The sequence below is a fragment of the Salvelinus sp. IW2-2015 genome, linkage group LG5 (assembly GCF_002910315.2).
Source record: "Salvelinus sp. IW2-2015 linkage group LG5, ASM291031v2, whole genome shotgun sequence".
Classification (NCBI taxonomy): domain Eukaryota; kingdom Metazoa; phylum Chordata; class Actinopteri; order Salmoniformes; family Salmonidae; genus Salvelinus; species Salvelinus sp. IW2-2015.
Genome location: NC_036844.1, coordinates 3997761 through 4012497, shown reverse-complemented (window position 1 = coordinate 4012497; position 14737 = coordinate 3997761). Strand labels below are relative to the sequence as shown.

The 14737-nt window shown below is 43.4% G+C and overlaps 1 protein-coding gene across 1 annotated transcript in view; it reads right to left on the bottom strand.

Moving 5' to 3' along the window:
• The window catches only part of LOC111963816 (pro-neuregulin-1, membrane-bound isoform-like), a 68032-nt gene that overhangs the window by 26969 nt on the left and 26326 nt on the right, over positions 1-14737 (bottom strand). Inside the window, exons 2-3 of the mRNA XM_023987357.2 lie at positions 9364-9502; positions 5021-5079 (exon numbers count right to left, since the gene is read on the bottom strand). Coding sequence (XP_023843125.1) covers positions 5021-5079; positions 9364-9502 — 198 coding nt within the window. The remainder of the gene's footprint in view (positions 1-5020; positions 5080-9363; positions 9503-14737) is intronic.

Sequence of the window (14737 nt, the reverse complement as noted above, 5' to 3'; positions counted from 1 at the left end):
GCGTACTATTGTTTGTACAGATGAACGTGGTACCTTCAGGCGTTTGCTTCCAAMGATTAACCAGACTTGTAGAGGTCTACAATTTTTTTTCTGAGGTCTTGGCTGATTTCTTTTGATTTTCCCATGATGTCAAGCAAAGAGGCACTGCGTATGAAGGTAGACCTTGAAATACATTGTCACGCCCTGACCATAGAGAGCTGTTTATTCTCTGTTGTTTGGGGRGTGATAGTGACTAGGGTGGGTCATCTAGGTGTTTAATTGTTTATGTTGGCCTGGTATGGTTTCCAATCAGAGACAGCTGTTTATTGCTGGGCCTACATGAGGTGTGCGACTATGATTAGAAAAAAGGCATTGTTTCTTGCCTTACACTGGGCGTCATTCACAAGTGATAATATATAATTCACAAGTGATAGGCTAATATTGTCACCCATCTGATTATTCTTGATTTAATCTTGTCTTTACATATACTAAATTATGTATGTGTGAAATTTGTTTTGATTTAGAATGGACTGTTATCATGCGCCTGTCTCGAAACAGGGGCAGGGGTTAAAATGCATGTCAACTAAGCACTTAAATAGCGAATGGAGGACGCTTTCCCGTGGCTCATTTTCATGCCAGCCAGGTAGGCTATACTCCTGTTGTAAAGAGAAGCAATGTGTTTAATATTATGAAAGTTGAGAAATCAATGTAGCAGCCTAAGCCTATAGAAAGCTGATGGGATCTTCCTCTTTTTAATAGAAGCCATCACTCTGTTTTCTCACGCAATTGCACAGCTTATAGTAATGTTGCGCAACATGCTAATACTAATGACCATCAGCGGCATCAGAGCTTGGAGAAGCCTAATTACCGTGACTAAACGGTCACATGGAATTTTACTGCCTTCATGACCACCGGTGTGGCGGTAATACGGTCACCGTTACAGGCCTATGTGTGACCGTTGTCTTTTTGTTGTCACAGCATCATTGTATATCATGGTTGTGTATGAACGAATGGGTTACAGCTGGTAAATACTTTGTCTATCGACACTTCTCTAGACAATTACAATGTGACAAGTGTCGCTGGTTAAAATTATATTTAATTTATACTCCGGTGGAATGTCTGTAGACCATCGCTGCGACTGTCCGTTTCCTTGTTGCAGACAGATGAAAAAAAGTTCAACTTTGACCCTGTCGCTGAGTCAGCAAGGAGACAATTGTCAAGTTCTAAAATCCTCATGTAGAATGCCCTACTTTTATTTCGTCACAAGCTTGTAAATACATTTTTTTTTGTCAGTTTATTTTCCTGTAATAATCAATAAAAATGTGCTAAAGTTAAGATGTTGTCAGCCATGATATGGTCATTATTTTAACTGGCTAGCCAGCTAATGTTAGTTAGCTAGCTAACAAGCTAGAAGCAAACCAAGACATTGTTTAGAGTTGCTTTAGTTGTCTGGTTTGCTAGATTGACATATACTAAATACATTTGTAAATGGATGGGTTTACTGGTGCTATTTTGGACCACCAGGGTGCTGATGTCATGCAGCCTGTCGTTTTTGTGTTTATACTTTTTCATAATGTCGGACGACAATAGAATGTTCATGAGGTCACTGCGCCAACTGTCTACAGACATGTCAATTTACGAAGTATAAATCACCCTTTATAGAGCAAACAATTAAATTATCAAAACACAGGTTGCAATATGGCTTTTTAACTGGCTTGGCTTGGCTTCCTCAGTGATTTTACCCACGCACCGCAACTGTTGCCAGGTAACCTATGGTAATTGGACTGTAAGGTGAGTGGGTAAGTCATAGTGATAAAGTGCACTGGGGCCCGTTGCCTGGGCGGCTGCCTCTCTCGCGCTCTTGCCTTTCCATGACATCAAAGAGGTCTCTGTTCAGGTTTTTACAGTGCCTCCATGATCCACAATGACCCCCACCCACCTTCCATAAGTGTTATTGCTCTTCAGATTATAAAATGCATTGCAGGCTTAGGTTGTTTCCTTTCAAAGGCAGTAAGTAGCGATATAGAGCTTTTTTAGTACTACAAACTACACTGTCCCCTGCATCCTATTTGAAGGTTCAAGTTTGGAAAGTTGAATATACACTGCTCCAAAAAATAAAGGGAACACTAAAATAACACATCCTAGATCTGAATGAATGATATATTCTTATTAAATACTTTTTTCTTTACATAGTTGAATGTGCTGACAACAAAATCACACAAATTAATAATGGAAATCAAATTTATCAACCCATGGAGGTCTGGATTTGGAGTCACACTCAAAATTAAAGTGGAAAACCACACTACGTGCTGATCCAACTTTGATGTAATGTCTTAAAAACAAGTCAAAATGAGGCTCAGTAGTGTGGTGTGGCCTCCACGTGCCTGTATGACCTCCCTACAACGCCTGGGCATGCTCCTGATGAGGTGGCGGATGGTCTCCTGAGGATCTCCTCCCAGACCTGGACTAAAGCATCCGCCAACTCCTGGACAGTCTGTGTGCAACGTGGCGTTGGTGGATGGAGCGAGACATGATGTCCCAGATGTGCTCAATTGGATTCAGGTCTGGGGAACGGGCGGGCCAGTCCATAGCATCAATGCCTTCCTCTTGCAGGAACTGCTGACACACTCCAGCCACATGAGGTCTAGCATTGTCTTGCATTAGGAGGAACCAGGGCCAACCGCACCAGCATATGTTCTCAAAAGGGGTCTGAGGATCTCATCTTGGTACCTAATGGCAGTCAGGCTACCTCTGGCGAGCACATGGAGGGCTGTGCGGCCCCCCAAAGAAATGCCACCCACACCATGACTGACCCACCGCCAAACCGGTCATGCTGGAGGATGTTGCAAGGCAGCAGAACGTTCTCCCGGCTCTCCAGACTCTGTCACGTCTGTCACGTGCTCAGTGTGAACTGCTTTCATCTGTGAAGAGCACAGGGCGCCAGTGGCGAATTTGCCAATCTTGGTGTTCTCTGGCAAATGCCAAACGTCCTGCACGGTGTTGGGCTGTAAGCACAACCCCCACCTGTGGACGTCGGGCCCTCATACCACCCTCATGGAGTCTGTTTCTGACCATTTGAGCAGACACATGCACATTTGTGGCCTGCTGGAGGTCATTTTGCAGGGCTCTGGCAGTGCTCCGCCTGCTCCTCTTGCACAAAGGCAGAGGTACGGTCCTGCTGCTGGGTTGTTGCCCTCCTACGGCCTCCTCCACGTCTCCTGATGTACTGGCCTGTCTCCTGGTAGCGCCTCCATGCTCTGGACACTATGCTGACAGACACAGCAAACCTTCTTGCCACAGGTCGAATTGATGTGCCATCTGGATGAGCCGCACTACCTGAGCCACTTGTGTGGGTTGTAGACTCCGTCTCAATGCTACCACTAGAGTGAAAGCACCGCCAGCATTCAAAAGTGACCAAAACATCAGCCAGGAAGCATAGGAACTGAGAAGTGGTCTGTGGTCACTACCTGCAGATCCACTCCTTTATTAGGGGTGTCTTGATAATTGCCTATAATTTCCACCTGTTGTCTATTCCATTTGCACAACAGCATGTGAAATTTATTGTCAATCAGTGTTGCTTCCTAAGTGGACAGTTTGATTTCACAGAAGTGTGATTGACTTGGAGTTACATTATGTTGTTTAAGTGTTCCCTTTATTTTTTTGAGCAGTGTACATAAGTTTGAGTGTTCATTTCCCCCATCTTTCTTCTATTATTGTTCCATTCAATCGTGACATAACTAACACAATATCAGTAAACTATAATGAACTGCTTTAAATTTCATCCAACTCAACAAAACAAGGCAAAAAAAAATGTACATGCGAGAACCAGGTAACGGTGACTAACCCCGTTCCGTACACATTTGCGCTACTGCAGCATTTAAATGAGGCTGCAATGAAAACTAATGGGACTGTAGCGACTGCGTTGGCATCAAAGTCCGGGGTGTGAACTAAGCCTCGATTCAGTGTCAATTGACATGGTAATGGGCCCATAGTACTGGAGAAAAGTTGAAAAAAACTGACCCCGCTGACGCTGTACTTTAAAGTGTGACGTGTCACAACGTAACGTACTGCACGCATTATTCAACATATTCTGTGCCGCACAGCCTTTTCCCACCATGTGTAGCGCTTCTCTCACAGATTTAAAAACAAGAAATGATCAATGGTGAGTGTAAAGTGAATTACTCGTGAGTTCATCAATAGTTAATTCAATCAATTGTTCATTTTTGCGTAATCACTGCGAGCCATCATGACTCTAAAAAACCGTGACAGCCACAGTTTAATTGTGAAAATAAATTTAGCGCCGCCTTAAAAACCATATTCAAAATCGACACAAACCTTTAAATAGGTATGTAATGACACATTATATAAACTCTTTATAGTGTTAAATTTACATTTTAGAGTTGATAAGTTGGACAAATCGGGTTAAAAATGCCATTTCCCCACACAACATATCTCCCCTTTCACTATGACGCAGTAGCTTTTGCTTCCCCACRCACCATTTTGCTGGAAAGGGGAGAAATTGTGCTTTACAACAAGGGTCCCGGGTGGCGCAGTGGTCTAGGGCACTGCATCGCAGTGCTAGCTGCGCCACCAGAGTCTCTGGGTTCGCGCCCAGGCCCAGGCTCTGTCGCAGCCGGCCGCAACCGGGAGATCCGTGGGGCGACGCACAATTGGCATAGCGTCGTCCGGGTTAGGGAGGGTTTGGCCGGTAGCGAGGGTTTGGCCGGTAGGGATATCCTTGTCTCAGTATGTAAAAAATGTAATAAAATGTATGCACTCTACTGTAAGTCGCTCTGGATAAGAGCGTCTGCTAAATGACTAAAATGTAAATGTAAAATGTATTCATATTATAGTTGACCTGGAAGTATTATGTTTTTGGGGCGTAAATTAAGGTCAAATGTATGGAACCTTGCAACGTACAAAAGTGCGTTAGCTACCGTTATGGGATACATACAACATTTAAAAAATGAAGCAACAGGAAGTAGCGCTGATTGAGCATGCTCCAATCACAAGCACAGACAGGAAGAGAAAATAGACGTACTGTAGAAGCTGGCCATTACGTAGTTTTGACAGCGATCACCAGTAAATTCATTTGGACACCTGAGAGGGAAACAAAAAAGTCACAAACAGAAGACAAGGAAGAAGATAAGATGAGTTTACACCAGATCTACAGAAGACCCACATGCATCGCTGGTGTTGTCAAGGAGACTGATATGTCTTGCAACCAGTGCCAGTTCTGTTTGCGAAAACATATGTACTTGAGAGAAGTCTSAATCAATGTCTTATTCAACAGGCCTCGAATTTCAGCAAATGTTTGGCTCATGCATTCTGATTCCAGGTAGATTTAATTAAAACTTCTTAGGGCTAGGGTCCTTTTTTCTAAATTTCCGTCTGACTGACGTGTCCAAAGTAAACTGCCTGTTACTCAGGCCCTGAAGCCAGGATATGCATATAATTGGTACCATTGGAAAGAAAACACGTTGACGTTTGTAGAAATGTTAAAAATAATGTAGGAGACTATAACACAATAGATATGGTATGAGAAAATCCAAAGAAAAACCAACCAGAATTTTGTTTTTTTGAGAGCCCGTGCTCTTACAATGGAAAGTATAGGGGCATAATGAATTCTAGCTCCCAGGATGCAATTTCTATGGCTTCCACAGGGTGTCAACAGTCTATGTTCAAGGTTTCAGGCTTGTAACTTCCAAAACGAATGAGAAATAACAGTTTTAGTACAGGGACACAGTCTTGGAAATGTGTGTATGCACGCAAGATAAAGACAGAACTCACCTGCTAAAATTGGTTTCCTATTGAACATACTTTTTTCCGTATGAAATATTATAGTTTGATTACATTTTAGGGTATCTGAGGAGTCAATAGAAARGTATTTTGACTTGTTGAAACAAAGTTTAGGGGTAGATTTTCAGATTCCTATCTCTGCATGTTGAACGAGTGGATTACTGAAATCAATGGCGCCAACTAAACAGACTTTTTTGGGATATAAAGAAGGATTTAATCTAACAAAACGACACTACATGTTATAGCTGGGACACTTTGGAMGACAAATCAGAGGAAGATTTTCAAAAAGTAAGTGAATATTTAATCGCTATTTGTGAATTTYTGAAACRTGTGGCGGTGGAAAAATAWTTTGATGTGGAGCGCCGTCCTCAAACAATCCCATGGCATGCTTTCGCTGTAATGGCTACTGTAAATCGGACAGTGCAGTTAGATTAACAAGAATTTAAGCTTTCAACCGATATTAGACACTTGTATGTACCTAAATGTTTAATATCCATAATTGTTACAATTATTTATTTGAATTGTGCTCCCTCCAGTGTCCCCGGAAGTTGTCCCGCTAGCGGGACGCCTTAGCTGTGGACACCATGCCTGAATAGTTGTCTGATTATCAACCTCTTTTGATCTATCGAGAAAGGAAATGAGTCAGGATGAGTGTGTATGTGTGTCTATTAGTAATTTGTATGCRGTTCTACTCCACTCCATACACACACACAACAAATTGTCTGGATGTATTGGCCGTCTGGCTCTGGGAGAGAGCGTGATTGGAACTTTGAACAGGTATGAAARACCAGAGGACACTAATGGCTGGGTTCACTTGAATGCACAAATATTTGGGGTTTATGACTCTCACAGCCACAGTGGCTTGACATGGCTTCCCAATGTATTCCGCTAAGCACCTGGGGGGGCCTGATGTAACATCTGCCAGTCTACCAAGTAGCGGCACATTAACAAATTAAGCCCTTCATTAAAATCTAAATGACTAGAGGCTAATTAAAAAAGGGAAACCTACTGACCAATGCTCAGTTTTTTTGAAAAATCTGCCTTTTTTTAAACGTTTCTTCGTTTGTAAGTTGTTTGTGTACTGAAGCGGGAATTAACGTGTGGGTTAGGGGCGAAGACTGACAGGTCATCTGGTGTCTGATGACAAAGCAGGAGGCTGAGTAAAGCCTTGCTAAGGAAGAGATTGTGGAGTGAGATGCAGAGAAAGAATCCAACAAGCCAGTCCAGRTGTGATTCAGTTCTGACAGGGTCTGCTGGGCAAGCCCATTCTCTGAGGCAGAGAAAGAAAAGGGGGATAGAGAGAGGGGAACGTGGGAGTGGGATTGAAAATAGCAGGAAACTGATAGGTGTAGGTGTTGCTGGTATTTATGCTGGTTTACCCACAGGTCAGTGACCATTGTCAAGTACAATACAGTAGGACGTAATTCGAATGTACTGCCGTTTCAAATAACCGCATGGCTAAAGAAAGACATTTATATTGGCTATGAATATTTAAATGTAAATATGAATAGTTAAATAAAGATTAAAGAAAATAAATAAATGAAATAAAACATAATTTGCTATAAATAAATTGAGGGGGTCAGGATGTAAAGCGTTGCTTCCATGATGTTCTGTGTGCCTGTTACAGAATCCGTGCTCCGACTGTTCAGGCTTCAGTGAATCGGGCTCCACAGGGACCCCTGGCAGACAGGTTATTTTTGTAGATAGAGTTATTTCTGAGGGAGACCGACAGGTTATTTTTCTCCCCTCCCTCCCTTCCAGTGACGGCATGCTGCATCATTTACTGAAACGAAACAAAATTTCCCGGAGACAGCAGCATTTTTGCGCTTAGTCACTGAAGTATCTAATACGAAACTCAATCTGTCGGTGGACGTTAAGAGTCTGTCTTATGTATGTATTGGATGGCCCAGACCCAAAGTGTATCCTTGGCAATGTCAAGRCTTGTGTCAGGCACAAAGAGGGWGGGGCTGCAGTGAGCTGCAGTGATCTTTCTTGTCACGCATTTGCTGCTGCAATGGAAGCAATAATACCATGAGGTATCACCACCTCACCATGTCTTTTGAAAACTACTGGATGTTCTAACCACAGATGTAATGATGTAATATASAAATTGGGAGATGCTGTAGATAATTAGGCAGAGTTTACAACCTCTGAATGTTTCTAAAGGGTCAATCCGATTTGCTATACAGACCACAGTGTACGTCAATGCCTTAGTGGTCAATTGGTCTGGATAATACATGATTTTACCTCAGATGGATTTTATGTGAATGACAATGATGGAGAATGGGGACAGGACCGCAGAGGTGATTATCTTGTCAAATACAGATGTCAGCGATGTATGCTGTTGCTTCTCATACGAAGCGTGTGAAGTGCATGCCAGCTTGTTTGCTGCTGGGGATGATTCGCTACTCATGTGCCTTGAGCTGAGAACGCAAACTCTCAGAGAAGGAAAGTCACAGAGTTTCAAGCCACAGGGGGCACTGGGAAAGCACATCAAGCCCCGTCCTGCCTCGGTCTCTCATCGGCTCTATCGCTTGGATCAGGGCTGAACACTCTTGACAACAGAGTGCGATGCTGGAGCATAAATCAATGTCCTGCTGTAAGAACACGGCTGATCCTGACACCAGCACAATGTCATGTTCAGTAGGGCATGTGACGGAAAACAATTTGAAACGTTTCGCAACAACAAACTGAAATGACCGTTTTGAAGTCCAGGTAGTCCCTCCCTATTACAGTCTGTTTAGTCACATTTGGTGCCTAATGAACATGACCCAGCTCTAAGGTTCCAAAGTAAACAATGAAATGGGTAAGAAGACAGAAAGAAAAATCTCATAAATACAACATCGCCCCAGATTTGGGGTTTGTTTTTCTGAAATGGAGCGCAGCGGTTGGGCTGTGGCGATGAAAGGAGCCGGCATTAATAATGTAGGAGGGCAGAGGAGCATGTGGATAGGGACCTCCACCTGCTCCGCTCTGCATGCTCTCCCTGTTTCTTAGCCCAGTTAGTGTCATGCACAGCATCCATTAGAACATCCATCCAGCTCCCCTACGGCTGCCCAAAAAGACGTTTCACAGTGCAGAGGCAGTACATTTGTACACCGCTATGATGTCTTGTGCATTCTTTCTTTAAATCTCTGCTCAGGTCTTTGGATTGTTTAACGATTTACTCCCCCAAAAATTCAGCTGACACCTTTGCTTTACTGTAAAAAGACTTTGCACTTTCCTCTAAACTTGGCACAGTTTGGGCTTAAAAAGCTCTGGTGCCTAATTCAGCAGGCATGAATGGGTCGAGACAATACAGCATTCTAAAAGATCATGACTTCAGACGTGATAGATAGTAAATGTTATGACTGCATCTACTGTATCAGCATGTGCTACCTTTTGACATGTACAAAATAGCTAAGTAGTGTTCTGAAGTCCGGCACTGGCAAAATTCTATAATGATACATCATGTGGGAGCACAATTAAATATTTAGAAATAGCAGTCATAAGCCATCAGGAACTGTATTAAACATCAAGTCAAACCATAGTTTGCATAGTATCCAGTATGTGGTGTGGATGGTGTTGTGTTTCATCATGTCCTACCTGCAGAGGAACTTGGACCTGCCAGGGGTGATGTCCAGGGTGAAGCACTCCCCTCCATTTACGCAGTAGTTTTTCTGGCTGTCACGACAGCGCGTCATGTGGCTGGAGGTCTTCACCACAGCGGTGGTGCTGGTGGCAGCTGCAGGAAGATACCAGGGATTAGCACTAAATGCAGGAAATGGATCCAGTCATCCCATTGGCCCCTGGGGGAGTGTTCAGCTGAACGCTAGTGCTTAGAGAAAGCTACTGTGGCCTCTCTGTGCGCTCAGTGTACATCCATGATTTATACCCGTGCCCTTTGTTACAGCGGAACACACAATGAATGGCAAGAGATATAGTAAACCAAACCCACAAAGCAAGGATTTGCTTATTGATTACTGCTYTCCTTGACAGTAAATATATCAATAAAATGCTTTATCGCACATACGCCTTTACAACATAAAGATGTACATACATATTTACAAGAAAGAAAAGACACCTCTTGCAGTAGAGCGATCATTTCAACAACTCAAATATGAATGTGCTATTCCAGAGCCCAATTGTGTGAGAGAAGTCCTGAAACAATGATGAAAGACATTCCATCCTACTAGCCTACACTTGCTTTAAAATAGAAAAATGCTACAATAAAACAGCACGGAGAYACATTAAGAGCAGTGTTATAACTCAAATATTAATAAAACATGTACAACTACTTACTGTCTAAAGAATTACTTCAAACCTKAAATCAATTCAGAATGGTTCTCTTATCTTCAATGAATCAGCATTGGACCAGTGATGTCCAATGCAGCATTGGACCAGTCTCAAGACGTGGAGACACATTTCCCCTTTTCTGCCCATTGGCGCAGCGCAGGCCAGTGCCGTCCAGTGAATCAATAGGCTGGAGCTCTAAGCACTCTGTCTGCTGGAGGTCTCTACAGCCTCTCCCCAAAGCCTGTCCTCCCCAGTCTGCACTGTGTGAAAGCCCATAAACATTTTAAATAAGCACTTTTCCACCCCTAACCCTCTATCTCATCCGGACGTCACTTCTGGCATCAGAAGTCTTTGCGCATCGGAAATACAATGGATGCAAACTGCCAGCCGAAAAGACTTCAGAGKTCGATGACTAGGGGGTTGAATGAGTTATCTTGCAAAACAAATATGCAAAGAGTAATCAAGACACCTGCCAGAGCGAGATTGTGTTTGTATCAAACAGGCATACTTCCAGGCATAGATGAACGCTCTAGTCGGTTTGACAATTATTAGGGCAAAAAAACATCCCGTCTTGGGCCGTGAACCACCCACCGGGCCATCTCAGGCTCAGAGCACCACAAGGGCAGGAGGAATATACTTTCACATACAACATTTGGGCTTAAGACCACATTTTGGTCCTGGCTAATTCCAGCCGGACGAGGTGAGCATTGTTGCATCTCTTCCTCCTTTTTAAAAACCTACCCCCCCACCATGATGTCTTTTACCCCCTCATTCCCCATTTGCAATGGTAAGAGGATTGTGACCCGGATGCCAATGTGACTGGTTAAGGCCTCATTGACGATTCCGTTCGATTCCGACGTAGTGCCCGTGCCTGTGTCTCTTTCCTGACAMACAATCGAGTTAACTCATAGATTATTGTTGAGATGACGCAATGATTTCATAGGTCACAGACACCGTCAGGTTACATTTTGTACTGAGAGACATTACCTTTTGACTAAATGCAATTCAATCTCTAGGGGCCATACTGTTGTTTCCCAGTAAACAGCCAACACTAATTGACAATGCAACAGATTGCTTATCTCCCCCAAATCGAATTACTTGCTATGCCACCATTAAATCAATCAAGTCTGCATCTTACTCTTCATTCTAAAAAAACAAATGTATGCTCTCCTCTGCATACAGATAGACTGTAGCTAATATATGGGAAATAATCTCTCCTCACAGACACCAATGCAATTACATTAGGGCTTAAGCAACAAGTTTAAGTAATGACACACTCAACAAATCATGAATACCAACCATTCCAACGATATGACCCTCAGACAGCCTTCTTCACTTTTTTCAAATCCACCAACTTTCAGGGGCTAAATTGCAGGGCGGTTAATCTATTAGAAATGGTGAGCCTTTTCAGCACTGCAACTACAAGACAGGAAACTGGCCAACCTAAGATTGCTCTGTTAGATAAGGGTAATTGCCCAGTGAGGAAAAAAAAAATACATCTGATTGCCATTACTGACGTTTTCAGCTTTTGTTTGGGACCTTTCAAAATGTCAACCAGCTATTGATACAAACCCTATTACTGACATTGATTCAATCAGCAGAAGTCAGCATTGTCATCTGAAATGCATCAGCACATACTGTATGCATTGGAACTGGTAAACGATCAGTACCAAATCAGTCACTACACACCTTACTCCCTTGTACAGTCTAGTTCTTAATCCAGTATCAAAACAGGGAGAAATATGGTTTGAAATATTGTTCGTTTTACAGCAGAGGCTTAATGAGAGAAGAGAGAGGGTCATGAGGGCTATATTTAACAATGCTGCAGAGCTTAAGCTGCACATTTTTACCCACCGTGTTTGATGGAATCATGCAGTGGAAGAGAAAGATACAGTTCAATCAACAACAAAAAATGTGGGTGGTGAATAAGAAACCCAAAACTGGGGAGCGGAGACACTGCTTGATGGAGTGTCTCGTCCTTCTCCTGCATCAGCCCCTTGGGCCAATGGTGGGCTGGTGGTGGATTTTTGCCGACCCAACAGCCCATTGCAGCTTACCGTATCCTTCCCAGTCAAAACAGTTCACGCATATACACGATATGTACAGTTGAAGTCAGAAGTTTACAGGAAAAAGGAAAAGGAAAAGGAAAAGAAATCAGCCAAGACCTCAGAAAAAAATTGTAGACCTCCACAAGTCTGGTTCATCCTTGGGAGCAATTTCCAAATGCCTGAATAGAATGCTATTCATTGACTACAGCTCAGCGTTCAACACCATAGTGCCCTCAAAGCTCATCACTAAGCTAAGGACCGTGGGACTAAACACCTCCCTCTGCAACTGGATCCTGGACAGAGAGATTTCCCTTGTACAGTCTAGTTCTTAATCCAGTATCAAAACAGGGAGAAATATGGTTTGAAATATTGTTCGTTTACAGCAGAGGCTTAATGAGAGAAGAGAGAGGGTCATGAGGGCTATATTTAACAATGCTGCAGAGCTTAAGCTGCACATTTTTACCCACCGTGTTTGATGGAATCATGCAGTGGAAGAGAAAGATACAGTTCAATCAACAACAAAAAATGTGGGTGGTGAATAAGAAACCCAAAACTGGGGAGCGGAGACACTGCTTGATGGAGTGTCTCGTCCTTCTCCTGCATCAGCCCCTTGGGCCAATGGTGGGCTGGTGGTGGATTTTTGCCGACCCAACAGCCCATTGCAGCTTACCGTATCCTTCCCAGTCAAAACAGTTCACGCATATACACGATATGTACAGTTGAAGTCAGAAGTTTACAGGAAAAAGGAAAAGGAAAAGGAAAAGAAATCAGCCAAGACCTCAGAAAAAAATTGTAGACCTCCACAAGTCTGGTTCATCCTTGGGAGCAATTTCCAAATGCCTGAATAGAATGCTATTCATTGACTACAGCTCAGCGTTCAACCAATAGTGCCCTCAAAGCTCATCACTAAGCTAAGGACCGTGGGACTAAACACCTCCCTCTGCAACTGGATCCTGGACTTCCTAACGGCCCACCCCAAGTAGTAAGGGTAGGTAACAACACATCTGCCACGCTGATCCTCAACACTGGGGCCCCTCAGGGGTGCGTACTCCGTCTGTACTCCCTGTTCACTCATGACTGCAAGCCAGGCATGACTCCAACACATAATTAAGTTTGCAGACGACACAACAGTAGTAGGCCTGATCACCGACAACGATGAGACAGCCTCATAGGGAGGAGGTCAGAGACCTGGCCGAGTGGTGCCAGGATACAAGCTCTCCCTCAACGTGATCAAGACAAAGGAGATGATTGTGGACTACAGGAAAAGGAGGACAGAGCATGCCCCCATTCTTATCAACAGGGCTGTAGTGGAGCAGGTTGAAAGCTTCAAGTTCCTTGGTGTCGACATCACACAACTATCATGGTCGAAACACACCAAGACAGTCGTGAAGAGAGCAATACAAAGCCTATTCCCCCTCAGGAGACTGAAAAGATTTGGCATGGGCACCGGTTGCATCACTGCCTGGTATGGCAATTGCTCGGCCTCCGACCACAAGGCACCACAGAGGGTAGTGCGCATGGCCCAGTACATCACTGGGCCCAAGCTTCCTAGCATCGAGGACCTCTATACCAGGCGGTGTAAGAAGAAGGCCCTAAAAATTGTCAAAGACTCCAGCCACCCTAGTCATAGATTGTTCTCTGGCCTAGTCAAAGTCCAGACCTAATCCCAATTGAGATGGTGTGGCAGGACTTGAAACAGGCAGTTCATGCTTTAAAACCACAAATGTCGCTGAGTTAACCTCATGCAGAATACGGGGGCTATATCCCCACGCGATGTGAGCAGCTGAACAATTGCTCACAGATTAAACCTGCCTCTTATTCCCATTATTGCTCTTACTATATGCATACTAAATAATACCGTTGGAAAGAAAACGCATCTCCAGTTTCTAAAACCGTTTCCAATTTTGTCTCTGAGTGATTCAGGAAGTATTTCACACAGGTTCTGAGTGACCAAGAATCATATAATATTCAAGATGTTTTTCTTGGCTTCAAACTCTGCCTATATTATGGTCATGCCTCACTATGACCCGAAAACACAACCTCACTGGCCTTTCCTACTGGGTTCTAGAGGACGTCAGAGGAAAAATTTCTTGTCCTATCGGACATGACGTGAACTGAGAAGCAAAATCTTTGGCATGACCGACAAACTTCTCGGTTCTTTGTTGCATGGAAAATTGGAAGCTACGTTTGTGTCTTCTGTTCTGTGCGGCCATATTTAATCTCCATGTCGAGTTGGTGTTTGATAACATGTGAACAGATCATTCGTAATGTATGTGTTTTTCATGTATAGGTTAATCAGATTATTTGATTTTCTTAGGGATTTGCGGTGTTCCAGTGGTTAGATTTTAGTTATCGTTTGAGAAATACGTGCACATCGAACGTACCTGTGCTAAATGGAGTGAGAAAGGAAACCGATTTCCTGAAGGAACCAACGACTCATGCTTGACACAAGGACCCACTTTGATACTTCTAACATTCTATGAAAGATCAAGCCATAGTAAGACCCCAATTTACGATTTTATATCAATCTCGTTGTGCATGTGAACTGAGTGGGCAGCTTAGCCGAATCTGCCATGGTAAAAATATCGTTGTCCTCCAGCAACGTGGTTAGCTAATAGATTTACATATTCTGTCTT